The sequence below is a fragment of the Periplaneta americana genome, chromosome 10 (assembly GCF_040183065.1).
Source record: "Periplaneta americana isolate PAMFEO1 chromosome 10, P.americana_PAMFEO1_priV1, whole genome shotgun sequence".
Classification (NCBI taxonomy): domain Eukaryota; kingdom Metazoa; phylum Arthropoda; class Insecta; order Blattodea; family Blattidae; genus Periplaneta; species Periplaneta americana.
In genome coordinates, this window is record NC_091126.1 from 182,302,679 (window position 1) to 182,318,365 (window position 15,687).

The following is a 15,687-nucleotide window of genomic DNA, read 5'->3' on the forward strand; positions in this document are numbered from 1 at the left end:
TTCAGACATAATTCCTTGCGAGTTAAGATGTAATATTATTTATGGTGTGAAAATTACGTTGTTCCTTTATTTCGATTAAATATTGCGAAATTCTTGTACATTCATTTATGCACGATTCAATAATTTTCAGTTGCACCGCACGAATATTTAGATATGTTGAAATTATAGGTTATGTTTTACTGTACCAGTTGCCCCTTTCTGTCTAATTTTAGTGGTCTCCAATGCCCTACCATTCATATGGAAATATTATAGGTTATGTTTACTATATCTTATATTCCTAAATTCGCAATTATACATTATAATTAAGCATAATGTCATGTATGATACTCCGCACATTCAATTTGTCTGTATTTTAATACTACAATTGAGTATTGAATTATTGTATTTATCTACTACCTAAGAGACGAAGTAACAATCGTACGTACACAATTTCATAGGAGTGATAAGGTAAATTTTCTGCCTTTATTAAGGAAGGTAGATGTGCTATATTAAATCACAATATAAATTCTTTTTTATTAAACCTCAAAATAGCTTCCATTCTAAACTTAAAATGTTGATGCGAACAGATTATGTTAACATATAAAATTCTCTTCACATTAAAATAACACAGTTTTGTAATTATTTCTGCAACATATTATGCAACAAGAAGTAAAGGGAAATTATGGACACATTACACTAAATAAAGCTTAGCAATGATACGCAATAAAGTTATAATATAATATTTCACTGAGCTCCATACACTGAAATAGAAAACCCGAACAAACATTACGGCCTGGTCTAGATCGAAAAGGCATTGACTGTGCCGTATTTCGCATTGTTGTGAAAAGTTGTGTAAACTGTGAAATGTTCGTTATCGGTTGTAATAACTGTAAATGGCTAAAATACAATAATGTGAATAATAATATGGGACAAGGAGACGTTTATAGCACTATAAATTCTAAGAAAAAGAGGTCAGAGTTATCCTTCTTCCGAAAGATCCAGGAAGGTGAGTTTATAAAATATAATATATACTTTATGAAAATAATATATAAACCTTATGTTTTTCGTATTTCAATAGTGGAAGGAAGATGTTAATTTTTCAAAAGAACACGATATCGAAAGTACAGTACATTTTATCGTCTGCTATGGAAAGAGTCTGTGATGAGGCGATAGTAGCGATCCTGGTGGCTAGCAACTATCTATAGATGCATATTTCAACTGTCTATGTTTGCATATTTAGTAAGTATTGAGCTTCACAACTGTATATACTAAACTGTGATTGAACCTAACATAGCGCCTTAAGAGATAAAGACCACTAAATCAAAACATCTTTTCGTAAGAAATCTCATTTGATTTTATTTGCGTTATTTTCCTCCTTCATTATCACTCTCTGAAAGAAGCATAGAGAGGTTTATTCCTTCAAGCTTCCAAGCCACCCACAAAATCCCTCGTAACGCATTTATCTCCACAAAGTTGTAAGACAGACCGGAGCGCTCCGAACCAAGTTAACATGATACTACTGCTGCCACCTAGCAGCCTGTCTTGGTAACGCAATTACCTTGACGTAATTCGCTGCAATGCTTTCCATCATAACAAACATTAGTCGGCCGGCCAAGTGGGTCCCCAGGGACTAAAATTCTGGTTCTGTCTGTTTCGAAACGAGCAAATTATTTGCATTTTGCACACAACTGAGTCGTAACAACCCGAAGAACAGACGTGTGTTCTGGAACCGCCGGCTTTGTGGCAGAGAACTGAACCTGGCCCCCAACGCTCTGTGCGTATATACGAGTATGCCTGTAAGAATTGCTCGTCTTTACAAAGAAAAGAAATAATTGTACAATTGTACTGAGCTGAGATAATTGTGTACGAATGATGAGTCATTCATTTTAACGATTTCCTCGAGTTTTAGTTTCGAAACTATTTGTTTATTTTAATTTTGAAATCATAATGCTATTTTGCACTTAGATTCTGATGAGCGAAATGTAGGAAGTAAGATCTCTTTTGGAGAAGCAGTAGCAGCAGTAGTATTGTTTTGTTTTGCTATTCAGCGTGTTTCATACTAAGAATTACTATTATACAAGGGGGCCGTGTCAAGAACGGTTGCTGTATACTGTTTTCGCTGTAAGAAAAATCCTAATGTAAACATAAGCACGTTGCTGTCATACCAGTGATTGGCTCCCAGTCGAAACACTCACATGACGCAAGAAAATATAGATCATATTTGGAAACCACAATCTTGTATTATTTGAAAATAAAAAATTGAATTCTAGTTGTTAAATACGATGATACATTTCACTTCACTCATGTGTAAAACGCTATGTAAAAGAAAAGCTACTTTTATATTTTGTTATGTACTATGAACGCGGATGAATACCAACAGTAATACCGAGGTAGTCTGTTCTTGTAACAAGCTGGCGTCACTTGAGCTCCTAGTTGTTCACGTAAGCACGTGATACTGTAGTATGGCTTCTGTACCCTCAACTGTCCATTGTGAAGAATAAGACTTAAAAATAATTTAATTACAGTAATTATAAAGTAAATGTTTCCTAAGCAAATGAATGAATAGTATTGAGGTTAGGCCTACTTGACGAGTAACGGGAAATGTTTAACATGAAACAGGATGTACAACAGTGGGCGGGAACACGTACTGAGAATCTATGGCGCCAAACAGCGGCCAATGAAGCCTCACTTCAGTCACGTGCTATTGTTTATATTAGGATTTTTCTTACAGCGAAAAGATTATAGATCTCTGATTTCGATATCAGAGGGACTTGAAAAAGATTCATGTGAAACATTTTTTATCGTGTAAATGCTTAAAAAGTAAACATTTCTTTACCTTTTCTCTTGTAAAGCATTTTGCTTTTTTAAATAATTACTTCAGACAAATCATTAACTTGAATACATTTACTCATATGTTTACTTACAAGAACAATCTGGTTTTAGTTAAAATGTCTCCGTTATTTAATTGCAGTCTTAGAAACACATTCCGTTGCTCCGCTTACCCTTTACCCATTTCAGCGAGTACTGACGACCATTGGTCTGATCAGTTCCTATGATACAGGTATTTGTGTATTTTTACATATTTTAGAAAGTTCTAATTTCTCTCAGATGTCTGTACTTACCTTTCTGCTTACACCTAAAAGTGACGTAACAATCTGATTGGGCTGCTTGTAGTTCGGATTTATATTTTGAATATAGAATCCAGCTTTCAATACTGTTTTTCGGGTAAGCTTTTGATACCTTATTATGCAATCGTAATTTTATATCTGTGGACATTTATTTTCCAAAATACTGTTTGGTAATTTAATCGATTTTGTTGTGTATTTGTAGTTTATCTACTAGTTTATAAACAACTATTATTATAAAGTACTGTATTTCACTGCCAAAAAGGAAAGCCTCCGTTACGCAATATATCAATAATGAAAAACCTATCTTTGTAAGAAGGTGTTTTAAAAATAAATTAATGTATAAAACGTTAAACAATAATCGGGGTAATAAAACGTAATTAAACGGAAAATTAAGCAGAATGCGTGAATAATGACTTAAGTAAAAACATAAATAAACAAATGAAATACACGAATAATTAATTAAATGATAAGAAGGTCAAGAGCTAATTTAATAATCAAGTAAGTGAACAATCAACTGAAGTGATACATCTGAAATCAAATAAATGGACAAATACACAATGTAAATGTCAAGTAATAAGCAATTACATATTATATTGTGAATGAACAGTTACCTGACTCCTCAAATAACGCTTTGAGAAATTTTACTTACAGGATTAATAAACGCTTACATGAATGATATAGAAAATTGAATAATTGGGCGATTAGACAGTTGAATACGAGCGCATAAAAATAGGCCTACTGGTACACAAGTTAAATACATAAATCAGCCATTCTTTTGTGATACGTACACAGTTTTAGAAATTAATTTTTAAAATTGTAAATAGATTTTTTGGATGTTCCATTTCCACCTCGTCACTTTGCGGCCTTTCTTATTGTTAGACCCGTTAAAATTTCCATCACTATTGCTCTGAAGATTTAGATTTTATCGGAATTTCGTAACGGGTGTGACAAAAATATCACCCACCTCAACACTTACCTTAACGTTGCTTAAAAATCTCTTAATCAATTTGAATAATTATAATTTTAACAATTCTTTATTGGTACTTAAAAGATGACATTAACTATCACTGTTAATAAGCTCCATGATTGTTTATTTTAATTAAAAATAATGATAATTTTTGTAACGGGTGTGACATGGATTTGTAACGGATGTGACAATATTTAAAACGTGTTTTACTTTATTTTACATGGAAAATTAATGCTTCATAAAAATTCGGCGAACACATTAAACTATGGGACATTCAGACATTTATTTTTCTACACATTATTGTCTTATTTTCACACAGGGTAAATAATGTTATTATTTGTGGATGGCGTGTCATAATTACAGGAGAATGGAGAAAGTTACACAACGCAGAACTGCACGCATTGTATTCTTCACCTGACATAATTAGGAACATTAAATCCAGACGTTTGAGATGGGCAGGACATGTATGAAATGCATATAGAGTGTTGGTTGGGAGTCCGGAGGGAAAAAGACCTTTGGGGAGGCTGAGACGTAGATGGGAAGATAATATTAAAATGGATTTGAGGGAGGTGGGATATGATGATAGAGACTGGATTGATCTTGCTTAGGATAGGGGCCGCTGGCGGGCTTATGTGAGGGCGGCAATGAACCTCCGGGTTCCTTAAAAGCCAGTAAGTGAGTAAGTAAGTAAGTAAGTAAGTAAGTAAGTAAGTGTCTGTTATAAACGAAATGTAATAACAAGTATTCATACGTGTAAATGATTAAAAAGAGAAATGAATGAATGAATGATGAAATATGTAAGATGACTAAACACGTAAGTAAATATAAGATTAAATGAATAATTATATAATTACTTATTCAATTAAATAAAATGTTTGCGTAAATAAATATTTAAATTTATGAATGGCCATACACTGGGAAAATTAGATGGACAAATATTTACAATTGAACAAATTGCTATAATACAAATGAGTGAACAAAATTCATGAAGACTAATCATAGATCCTCTGAACTTAGTGCCACACCCACACACGGCGCTGCAGTATGGCTGTTGCGTCTTTGTTCCACGAAGTGACGTAATCCATATTTCAAGCAGCCTTTCGTTTCGAATCTTCTGCGATAGTGAAACAAACGAGCGATGGTTCCCGTAAGGTTTCATTTATCTGTAGTAGCAGACATTTAATCTAAACATTTCCAATCTGTGATGGATCGGAAAGCTCTTGCTAAGCATCACGTCGGTATCGATGCTGTTTGTACGCATTTAGTTTTTATAAGCTTATTTTGAGACATGACGTAACTAACATTATCTCTGATTGCGGAAACATACAAGATAGTGTTATTAGTGTAATGCACACTAGAGACAACAAACATCAGATGCAAAGGAGAATTGGCGCTGTCATCTGTGTGAAAATATGGCTATTCTCACAGGAAATCAGCCCACATGTTGCTGGTTCACTGTAATGGTAGTTTGACTTGATCTTTTATCATTTAAGGGTATGTGGTATCATAGCACGGGATGGATTGAGCATTAATGCCCAATACACTATTAATTTTAAAACATTGCAGTTTTAAATTATCAACTACAAAAACGAAAAATTAGTAATGGACATTTAATGAAAAATCCTATGACATCTAGGACTGAAATAGGCAATCAAATTATAAAACAGACATTTCATTTCTACAACTAACTGGAATGCGACATAAGTTATGAATATGAAAACGATATTGAAGAAAAATTACAGTTATTGCTGGCAATATGCGCTACATTTATTAAAACCCTAAAAAATAAAAGTACGGGACATACTAGACTAAAATTTTATGAAATTAAGATCGTCCTCGCCCTTAAATGGTTGTGAAAATTAAGTTGTCACACAAAAGATTTTAGTAAAATACAAGCTGCAGGGAGTCGTTTTCTGCTGAGTATAAGAGGGTGTACTAGAATGGATAAAATTCGAAACGAAGGCATGACAATACAATTAGAACTAGAATTAGGGGAGAGTCGGGTAGTATCGGACATCGGGTAATATCGGACAGTGCGTTTCTTTCATCTACCACCATATGGTAGTACCTGAATGACATGGTTACGTTTCTCTATGCGACATCACACTCGGTATATACAGCATTTAATGAGTACATAGGTTATTATGTAATATGAATATTATAATAATGTTCAACTATATGTATGCATATTTGATTTACTTTTTATATAACTACCATCAGACTTTCTCCTGATGACATACAATAATTCATCACTGTTCACCAAAATACAAAACACTGTGAATAGTATATATTATACATATCCGTGGTATTGGTTATTGTCTTATTTAACGACACTTTCCAACAACTGGGTTATGTAGCGTCAAAATTCAATTTTGGACAATAATTGAAGGGTTCTTCTTAAATGGCGCAAATCACACATTTCCATCACAAGTTGTTTAATGTCTTCTTTTTTTTTTTCAAGGTAAGGTCGCAGTCCATTTATATTCGTTTTTTTTAGTAAAAAATTCTTTATTTGTTTTATATCTCCTAAGAATTTGCGACAAATGTACGCAATTTACAGTCTAAAAATAACTAACTAACGCTGATATGAAGTCATGGAACAAGTGAGTGTGCACAAAACTTGTGTTTTTTTTTTATTTGAGCAAGTCTGGCCTACGCTAATAATATCAGACAAATACGCACCTAAATATCATTATATTATATTATATTGGTCATCACGGACGTTGAGAACATGTATGAAAATGTATTTGCATGACTTCCAACTGGCCAGTGAAAATAATAATTTATTTTGCGTACGAACTCTGGCTCTAATAACAGGAATTACATTTTATTTTGGATTTAGATTATAAAAGAACCTGTGAAACTATATTTATCTTTCCTTTTTCGTGGAACAAGATGAGAATTATTTAAAGTTTCCTGTTATATTGTGTACAAAAGTCTTTCAGATGGAATTCAGTAACATTACACTTTCATTGTTGTCATATTTGTATAACTAAGTGTACCAGTGACTCACAATCTGGCTAATACCCACAAGAAATGAGATAAAAGATTTCTGTTGTTCATATCGTTGTTTTATCACTGGAAGGGAATGACCCATATCGTGACATGGAGGCCTGGACCTCTACACTGCGTTTCAGTCCGGCATGTTCTCTGTTGCTTTCCTGATGTTCGTAGTGGAGGCATGAGGTGTCACACAACAGATCCTTCATCTCCCTTCAGCCTTCTCAGCAACCTGTGGGTAAAGAGAGCAGAATTTTGCTTTAATGAAACTTATTGTTAATGCAGTTGCTTAGAAATGCTACTCGACGTCAAGAGTAAGCGGCACTTCTCACTTCTTAGGATGCTGATGCTGACTTTCATACAACGTAGAGGCAAAGTGTGAAAACTTGTGTAGTTGCATTTTTTCTCCAAAATGATAGCCCCCCCCCCCAGAACCGATTATAAGTGAACTACTGTCATCCTCTGAGGAGTTTAGTGCTGAGAGGAATGCGGTTCCGACTAGTCCAGCGCAGTACTGGAGTGGGAGGGAACAGTGACAGCGCCAGTCTGAAAACGTTCGCCCAATTTACGAAAGCAGTATGCCTATTAGTTTTCTAACGTATTTTTGGCGAGATAGAGATACAACCATTCGTACTTACGTGTGCAGAGAAGAAATGTATTGTAGAAATTTTTATTTATTTATTTACTTATTAATTAATTAATTTATTTATCCATTCATTCATTCATTCATGCACTTATTTATTTATTTATTTATTTAGGTGAAGTTAAGGCCATCACACCACCAGAAATACAAACACAATGAAATAAATAAAAAGAAAAATCATAATACAACTTCAATAATATATATGAAAAGAAGAATCATACTATAAAATTTAGTGATTAGTAGAACTGAATTTAATTTGTAAAGTAATCAATTTAAATATACTGTAGGCTACTGCTGAACTCACTTGAGAAGTAAATCTACTTGATTTGTATTTTAAGATACCACCAACAAATGATTTTCGCATGACATTATAGGAATCTGTTTTTCACGATACCAATCACACATATTCTAAAATTCCAATAGAATAAAACCAAAAACCTTTCCACAGCATGTTTTCTTAAAAATGACTTGTAACGGTGAAATATTTAATATGAGTAATTCATATTAACATAGCTAACATCAGGGAGATGTTTGAGCAAAAATTGCAACAATATATTTAATATGTTAATAACAAAACCATATAGGCCTAGGTAAACAATATGTATATGAAATATTCACACACTACTACAAACTGAAAACTGCATATTTTTGGACGATTAATACTTCCCACTCCGCTCGGCTCGGCTTGGCTGTAGCAACAAAAGAATCTACCTCAACCCCCGCACCGATGGCAAGAATACCTCAGGTCCAGCGCTGAACTCGTCGGAGGAAGACAGTACCAGACATCGATTATTCTGTCTATGATGTTTTTATGATTTCTGCAAGACGCATACAAATGCCGGGAAGAACCGGAGGAGAGTATAGTCTGATCGTGCTTTTCCTAGCCTCTGTAGTAAAATTTACTCGCAGCTTTCTCGTCTCGTAACTCCAGGCGGCCGCTTATTTGCGCTTTCAATGCCACGGCCTTGATGGAAAGAATTACGACTGCACAAGACGTAACACACTACGCCGAGAACTAAGCAGTTGGCCAGCAATGCGAGAAATATGTTGCTACAGTGCAGCCATTTCTGTGTAGATGATTAAAACACGAATTTTAATTTTTTGCACAGCAGAAATTTAGGACCCAAAATATATAATGAATTAATTAGAGCTTACCCTGAGCTAAGTACACTTAACACACATAGATTTAAGAAACAAATCAGATTAATTATTTAATTGTTTAAGCTAATTGAGTTAAAAATTGATACTCTAATATTTATGTACTTTTGTATTTTCTAGTTGTATCTAGACCCTATTATTACATGCTGTATTATTTTACCATTTATTAATGTTATTGTGCTCAATGAACTCTCTTAATTTTGTGATATATTTTGTATAACTGATCTGAACTGCGCCCGAGCACGAGCTTCTGCTCTTTCGGGCTGCAATGCCTAATGTAGCTCAAGTGTAAAGTATTAAATAAATAAATAAATAAATAAATAAATAAATAAATAAATAAATGAATGAATGAATGAATGAATGAATGAATGAATGAATGAATGAATGAGTAAGTAAGTAAGTAAATAAATAAATAAATAACGGAAGGTAGTTTGATCGAAGACTTTGTATATACAGTGGACTCTCCTAAGTTCGACAGAACAGAATTGAAAGTTCTGACCAATAAGGGTAGTGGGTGTGGCAGGTGAAATGAATACAAATTCTTATTGGTTATCCATCAACGAATACAGTACTGTACTTGATTTCCTGCCCGCCCCGCTGTTCTTCCAATACCACAGTGGGTTTCGACAGTTCCGCCTCACAAACGGCACAATTCTCAAATAGAAAAAGAAGAGTTCATTAATTTAAAATTAGTGATCAATACGGATGTCCTAATCAATAAAATATTCTGCTTTCTTTTAACAAAAGTATCACTGCAAGACACAGGACCAATTCCCATTCAAATGGTAAACCCATTTCTTAGTGCCCGTAAAGGGGCGTGTCTAATTATCCTACGTAAGCAGTCGAACTATAGGATATCGAACTTAAGAGCTTCCACTGTAATACTGTACAAAGTCTTTGGGTTTGATGTGCAATGATAGGAATAAAGGTTCATAAATTTGAACATCTGACTTTCTATTAATTTTGTTAAATTTCATTCACGTAATATAAATTTTATAGGCTACAAGTAAGTCAGGTTACCTGTGGGAGCGGAAAATACAGGTGGTGGGGTAGCCATGTTTTGAAAAAATCGCTAGTCGACCAATGCCGGCTGTGCCTTATTTTCAGCGTTACTCCGTGCTCAAACAAAGCACTTTCCATAGCTCGACGAACGCTTCTCGCTGTAGTGTGTCCCGAATTGCAAAGAGTGGAACTCGCTAAGTCAAGGGTTTACATTTTGGTGGCTGTGACAGATGGTGTTATAGACAGACGATTAGGGCTGGGGGGGGGGTTAATTGTTATGGTACGAGGTGTTGTCAGTTTGCCGGATTGGGGCTGGAGTCACCATCAATCTTTCTTCTGGTTGTACACTGACGTTCAAAGATACCTGGCCCCACTAATCGATAGTGATCGATAATTTGTTGGTGTAAGTGTTGCATATTTAGGTTACTTTCTTGTATGAATAAATGGCGAAGATAATAGTCAGTGTTGCCAATCGTACATGAAATAAATACACCCACATTATAGAATTTAATACTTCATTCTCCTCTGTCAGAGCCTTCTTTAGTTACAAGCCGGGGCATGGATAGGTTTGGCAACGCAGAGTGGAGGCGGGAGATTTTAGAGTGATATTGTGTTTGCTTATTGCTTTCGTTATACGTAACGCGTATTTTTTCAATATTACTTCATGCACAAAGGTAAGATCAAGGTTCAGAGTAGTGATGTAAATTATTACGGGTTCGAAAATAGTGTTTTATTGCAATCAATTAGCTGTACTTCAGAATACGGCGTGAGTAGGCTACTTACATACAAAGGCTGCCACTTAAAATAATTACAAAAAAACATGTTTTTATTGATAGTACGAAGGTAAATAAATAAATTAAAAAGTTATTCCTTGCACCGAAAATAATAAAATCAATAATGCAATAAAGACGTAAGTTCCTACGCAGTATTCTTAAGTTCCATTCAGTTAACAAATTTGTGGCTAGTAAATTGACAATGTTTTGCGACTTAATGGTGTTTCACCTCTGACGTGAAAGGTGTAGGATATTATATGCATTTTAATTTCATGTGATTATGTCGTGCTTTTCTATAAATATTTCAGATGTCCAGGAAGCCAGTTTTAGTTTGAACCTGGCCAGTCACCATAACAATACTGTTATCCTAAATTAGGCTATTTGTTATAAACTTTTTAAAATATAATTTTAAATAAATATAACTACAGAAAACAAGCTAAGAATGTGAATTATGCAAATAGGCCAAAAATAAAATGTAAACAGAGGAAACTATTGACATACCTATTATAATAAAAGTATGAGGATGTAAATACAGTTAAGCCAAGTAAAAAATCTATGAAAAAATGAAAAAAAAAAAAAACATACCTTCAACATAATACGTAACAAAACGCAACATTATCTATAAAGTAGGTACATGTATGTGTCAATTAGCGTAAACTCAGTGAACTTTAAATCCTCTAAAAAAATACGAAGTGAAAAGAAACATGTTTATACCTAATTTATTACAAAATAAATAATATTAATAAACAAACCTTGAAAACCAACAAAGTGATTATATACATCTACAAATTATAGGTAGTTCTGACGTATAGCAGGCATTCCGAATCTTCAACAAAACTGCAACATTTATGGGATCACAAAACAGCTGTTTACAATGAATTTGAAAACCAACGGCGTAACTTTATGGATATAGCAGGAGAGACGCAACAATTTGACTAGAATTCTGATACACGCAAACCACAAATAAGACTATAAAAATGTAGTTATACAATATTAAATATTTAGTAGAATAGTCAATTATTCTACTTTGTCACCAATAACCGTAAATATTCCCGAAGACTGCAACCATTTTATTGTCTTGTTTTTATCGCAAACACGCACTTAGTTTATAACACATCAACAATGAACGTTTGGTACGACCGCGAACATAATTCCATCGACACACACTTATATTGTAACATTCATTTACATTGAAAATCGGCATTAGCACAAACACGTGTACTGTATGGTCGGCCTCCGGCTGACAGTTAATTACAGTGTTGCCGACGTATGGCTCCGGCTTGTAACTAAAGAAGGCTCTGCCTCTGCTAATTGTAAAACAACGCTGGAGTTAGCTGGAAACCGCTGATATTGTCAATTATGAGAATAATTTATGCTTAACTACATCATTATTTTCCCCGACACTTTTTAACAGGCCCGATAATGGTGTCACCTATTGAGAACTAGCGGAACTGTTTCAAAGTTTGCCAATTTTCTTATATCTTTGGTTCTGCCTTATCCCATAGTTAGAAAGTTCGCTTTCACAATCATAAAATCGTAGGTCAGATATCTTTGAATGCCAGTCTGGTCGTTGAGTTCTACTATAAAATTCCATGTCGAGCAAATGACAAATTGAAGTTCATTATGCTCACTTGAAACAGCTGAATAGTATCTCTCCGTCTTTTTCAACGTCCCATACATATTCATCTGTGACTTCACTATCAGAATCGCTGCTGGTGTAGAAGGGACCATGAACACTTGCGGTTTGCATTGAGGTGCCAGACGCCTAGGACATTAATTCATCCGCTAGTACACGATCGTCGGAACTCTAAGCAACTTGTATATTGGAGTTGCACACACTGGAACTTGGGGACAATAACTCCATAAATTTCCTAGACATCACCATAACAAAAGTTAACAAACACATCTTCAAAATATACAGAAAACCAACCACCACCACACACATACACAACAATCTAACTACCCCATACAACACAAACATGCTGCATTCAGGACAATGGTACACAGACTACTTAACACTACACTGAAGAAGTGAACACAATCAAATACATAGCACAAGAAAACGGTTACAACCCAAACATAATAGACAACATCATAAGAAAGACAAAACAAAAACTCAACAAACAAAAACACAACAAAACACAACACAAACACAAGAAATACATCACACTAACATACGAAAACAAAAACACACATGAGTTCGCATCCTCATTCAGAAAACAGAAATACAACATAGCATACAGAACAGAAAACACACTACAAAGACATCTCAACACACAAACAACACAAACAAATAAATACACCACACAGGCATATATACAAACTCGCATACAATAGTTGCGACAGTTTCTACATTGGACAGACAGGCAGATCATTCGAAACTCGATACAAAGAACACATTAAAGCAATAACCAGAGGACACAATACATTTACGTATGCCGAACACATAACTAATGCTAACCACACATACAATAACATAAATACAGACATGGAAATCCTACACATAGGCTACAATCCAAAAACCAAAAACTCAACACACTAGAACAATATGAAATATACAGACACACTAAAACACACCCCAATCAAATTCTCAACACACAGATCAATTTCAGAACACACACTATTTGACTCAACTCTACATCACACGAACGCATCCACACAACAGGCAGCGATGTTGAGATGACGCCAAGACACAGAAGGCTCTGAGGATGGTGTCAAGTAGCACCGAAACAGCTGTAAGCCGCACATGCTTACATAATTAACACCAGTAAGTTCACCATTTAATCACGTATCTATTTTTGTATTCTGTACGTTTTGAGACTTGAAGGATCTAAAATTGACAAAGCAAATGCATAGTCGATATTGAAAGAAAGATTCTTGGCAGACTCTTTATAAATGAGAAATCACCACTATAACTTTTGTGTAATATTAGGAGAAAACTTTCAAAACCAGACATGTCCATTTTCAGAAAATACACTTCAGATGCCAAAAACTTATAAATCTACAATGCATAAAATATTTTTTATGGTGAAATATTAAAGATTTTTTTTTTTTTTTTTTTTTTTTTTTTTTTTTTTTGCTGTAGATTATCAAATTTCATCATATCGTTTATTACTTAGATACATATTAGAAACATTTTCTAAAAGGTGACATTTCAGGTTTTGAAAGTTTGCTCCTCAAACAGTGTGCGTTCACAAAATAAGAAAGCTACCAGCAGTGTGGCATACCAGCAGATTCGCCGGCAGCTACTGGCCGTAGATCTTGACGGTGAAGCTGAACCCCCTGGAGAACTGGGACTCGAAGTGGATGGTCACGTTGCTGTGCCCCACGCCGCCGCTCTCGATGCTCGCGTACCCCCCGTGGCCGTCGTTCTTGAGGTCGATGACCTCGATGCAGTTGATCCTGGCGTCGGGGTTGCTGTAGGCCATGTTGGAGGACGTGTAGCCCAGCAGCTTGTAGGTCCTGGTGACCGTCTTCTCCAGCAGCTTGCGGTCCCCGCGCTGCGACCGGCAGTCGGAGAAGTTGTGCTTGTCGTCGTCGTCGGCCGCCCCGCCCAGCAGCAACGCGCTCAGCAGCAGCGCCACGCACACCGCCTTCCCGAGCATCTCGGTCCTCACTGGCCGCGGCTCGGATCCCTGTCTGTTCTTGAGGCTCCGCTGCTGTTGCGTAACCCATGCAAAGTCCGCACCCTGACCCGGCCTCGCAGTCGTCCACGAAGTGGGGCTTGTTGTCGCCACCCAGAGTTGACGACCGATAGTCTATTCGTCTTTTGTGCTAACTTCTCTTATTGTTGACAGATTTTCAGATTTTAAGCTATATTCTATGCTTTAAGACAGGGTTTCTCAAAGTGTAGCAAATCATATGGCTTTCGTCAGTCATAAAATATTTTTAAATTTTATTTTATATACTCAGACAATCCTATAATAGTACATTATGCAACGAGCCTATAATGAAGGTAATTAAGAAGCGAGTATGGATATTTATGAAACGAGCGCAAGCGAGTTTCATAATTTTCATACGAGCTTCTTTTTTTTATTTTATTTTATTGGGTTATTTTACGACGCTGTATCAACATCTAGGTTATTTAGCGTCTGAAAGATATGAAGGTGATAATGCCGGTGAAATGAGTCCGGGGTCCAGCTCCGAAAGTTACCCAGCATTTCCTCGTATTGGGTTGAGGGAAAACCCCGGAAAAAACCTCAACCAGGTAACTTGCCCCGACCGGGATTCGAACCCGGGCCACCTGGTTTCACAGCCAGACGCGCTGACCATATCACTAATAATAATAATAATAATAATAATAATAATAATGATAATAATAATAATAAGAGTAATAATAATAATAATATTAAAAATTACATCTTTAAAATTGGGCTAGGGTGGTTATGGAATAGTTTAGCTACAAGAAATATGTCAGCAAGCCTAAATCTAATTAAATCAAGATGTAAAAATATAACTAGGCAAAATGATTTCAGTAGTAACAATGAAATGCGATCCCTAATATTTTTTAATGAATATAAAAAAATATGGGGAAGGAGTACATATATAGAAAATGTGAATATGAAGGAAAGATTTGGACTAGCTTGGTTTAGACTGGGGATTTGGAAATTAAGAAATAATAGAGGCAATATACCTCAAAGCACATGCCCATTGTGTGGAAGGAGAGAAGATGACATTCACATTGTTCTTGAGTGTCAAAATACTGAAGATATACGTAAGAAATTTATAAAAGAAAAATTCCTTCAAATAAATAAAGAAATAGCTATAAAAAAGCTCATGAACATTAATAACATAAAATTGCAAAAGCAATTAGGTTTATATCTTTTTTTGGTTAAAAAAATTAGAATGGATAGAATAAAGGAAATAGATGTGAACGAAAGTAATTAAGAAATATATAAATAAATAGTGAAACAATTGTAGTGTATGTGTATGTGTATGTGTATATATGGTTCTTTCTTTTTCTTGTTATAGATGTAAAATTATGCATGGAAGAAAGTAACAAGTGTAGATGTATGGAGAAATACGAGGAAAGTCAAC

The 15,687-nt window shown here is 35.0% G+C and overlaps 1 protein-coding gene across 1 annotated transcript; it reads right to left on the minus strand.

The window, feature by feature from the left end:
* Positions 1 to 6,517: 6,517 nt before the first annotated feature.
* LOC138708228 (probable salivary secreted peptide) lies at positions 6,518 to 14,378 on the minus strand. The gene is made up of 2 exons (XM_069838564.1): positions 13,878 to 14,378; positions 6,518 to 7,306 (listed from the first exon to the last, which is right to left on the minus strand). Exon 1 carries the CDS (start codon positions 14,253 to 14,255, stop codon positions 13,896 to 13,898), a length of 360 nt encoding a protein of 119 aa, XP_069694665.1. The 5' UTR covers positions 14,256 to 14,378; the 3' UTR covers positions 6,518 to 7,306; positions 13,878 to 13,895.
* Between the last annotated feature and the right edge of the window lie 1,309 nt (positions 14,379 to 15,687).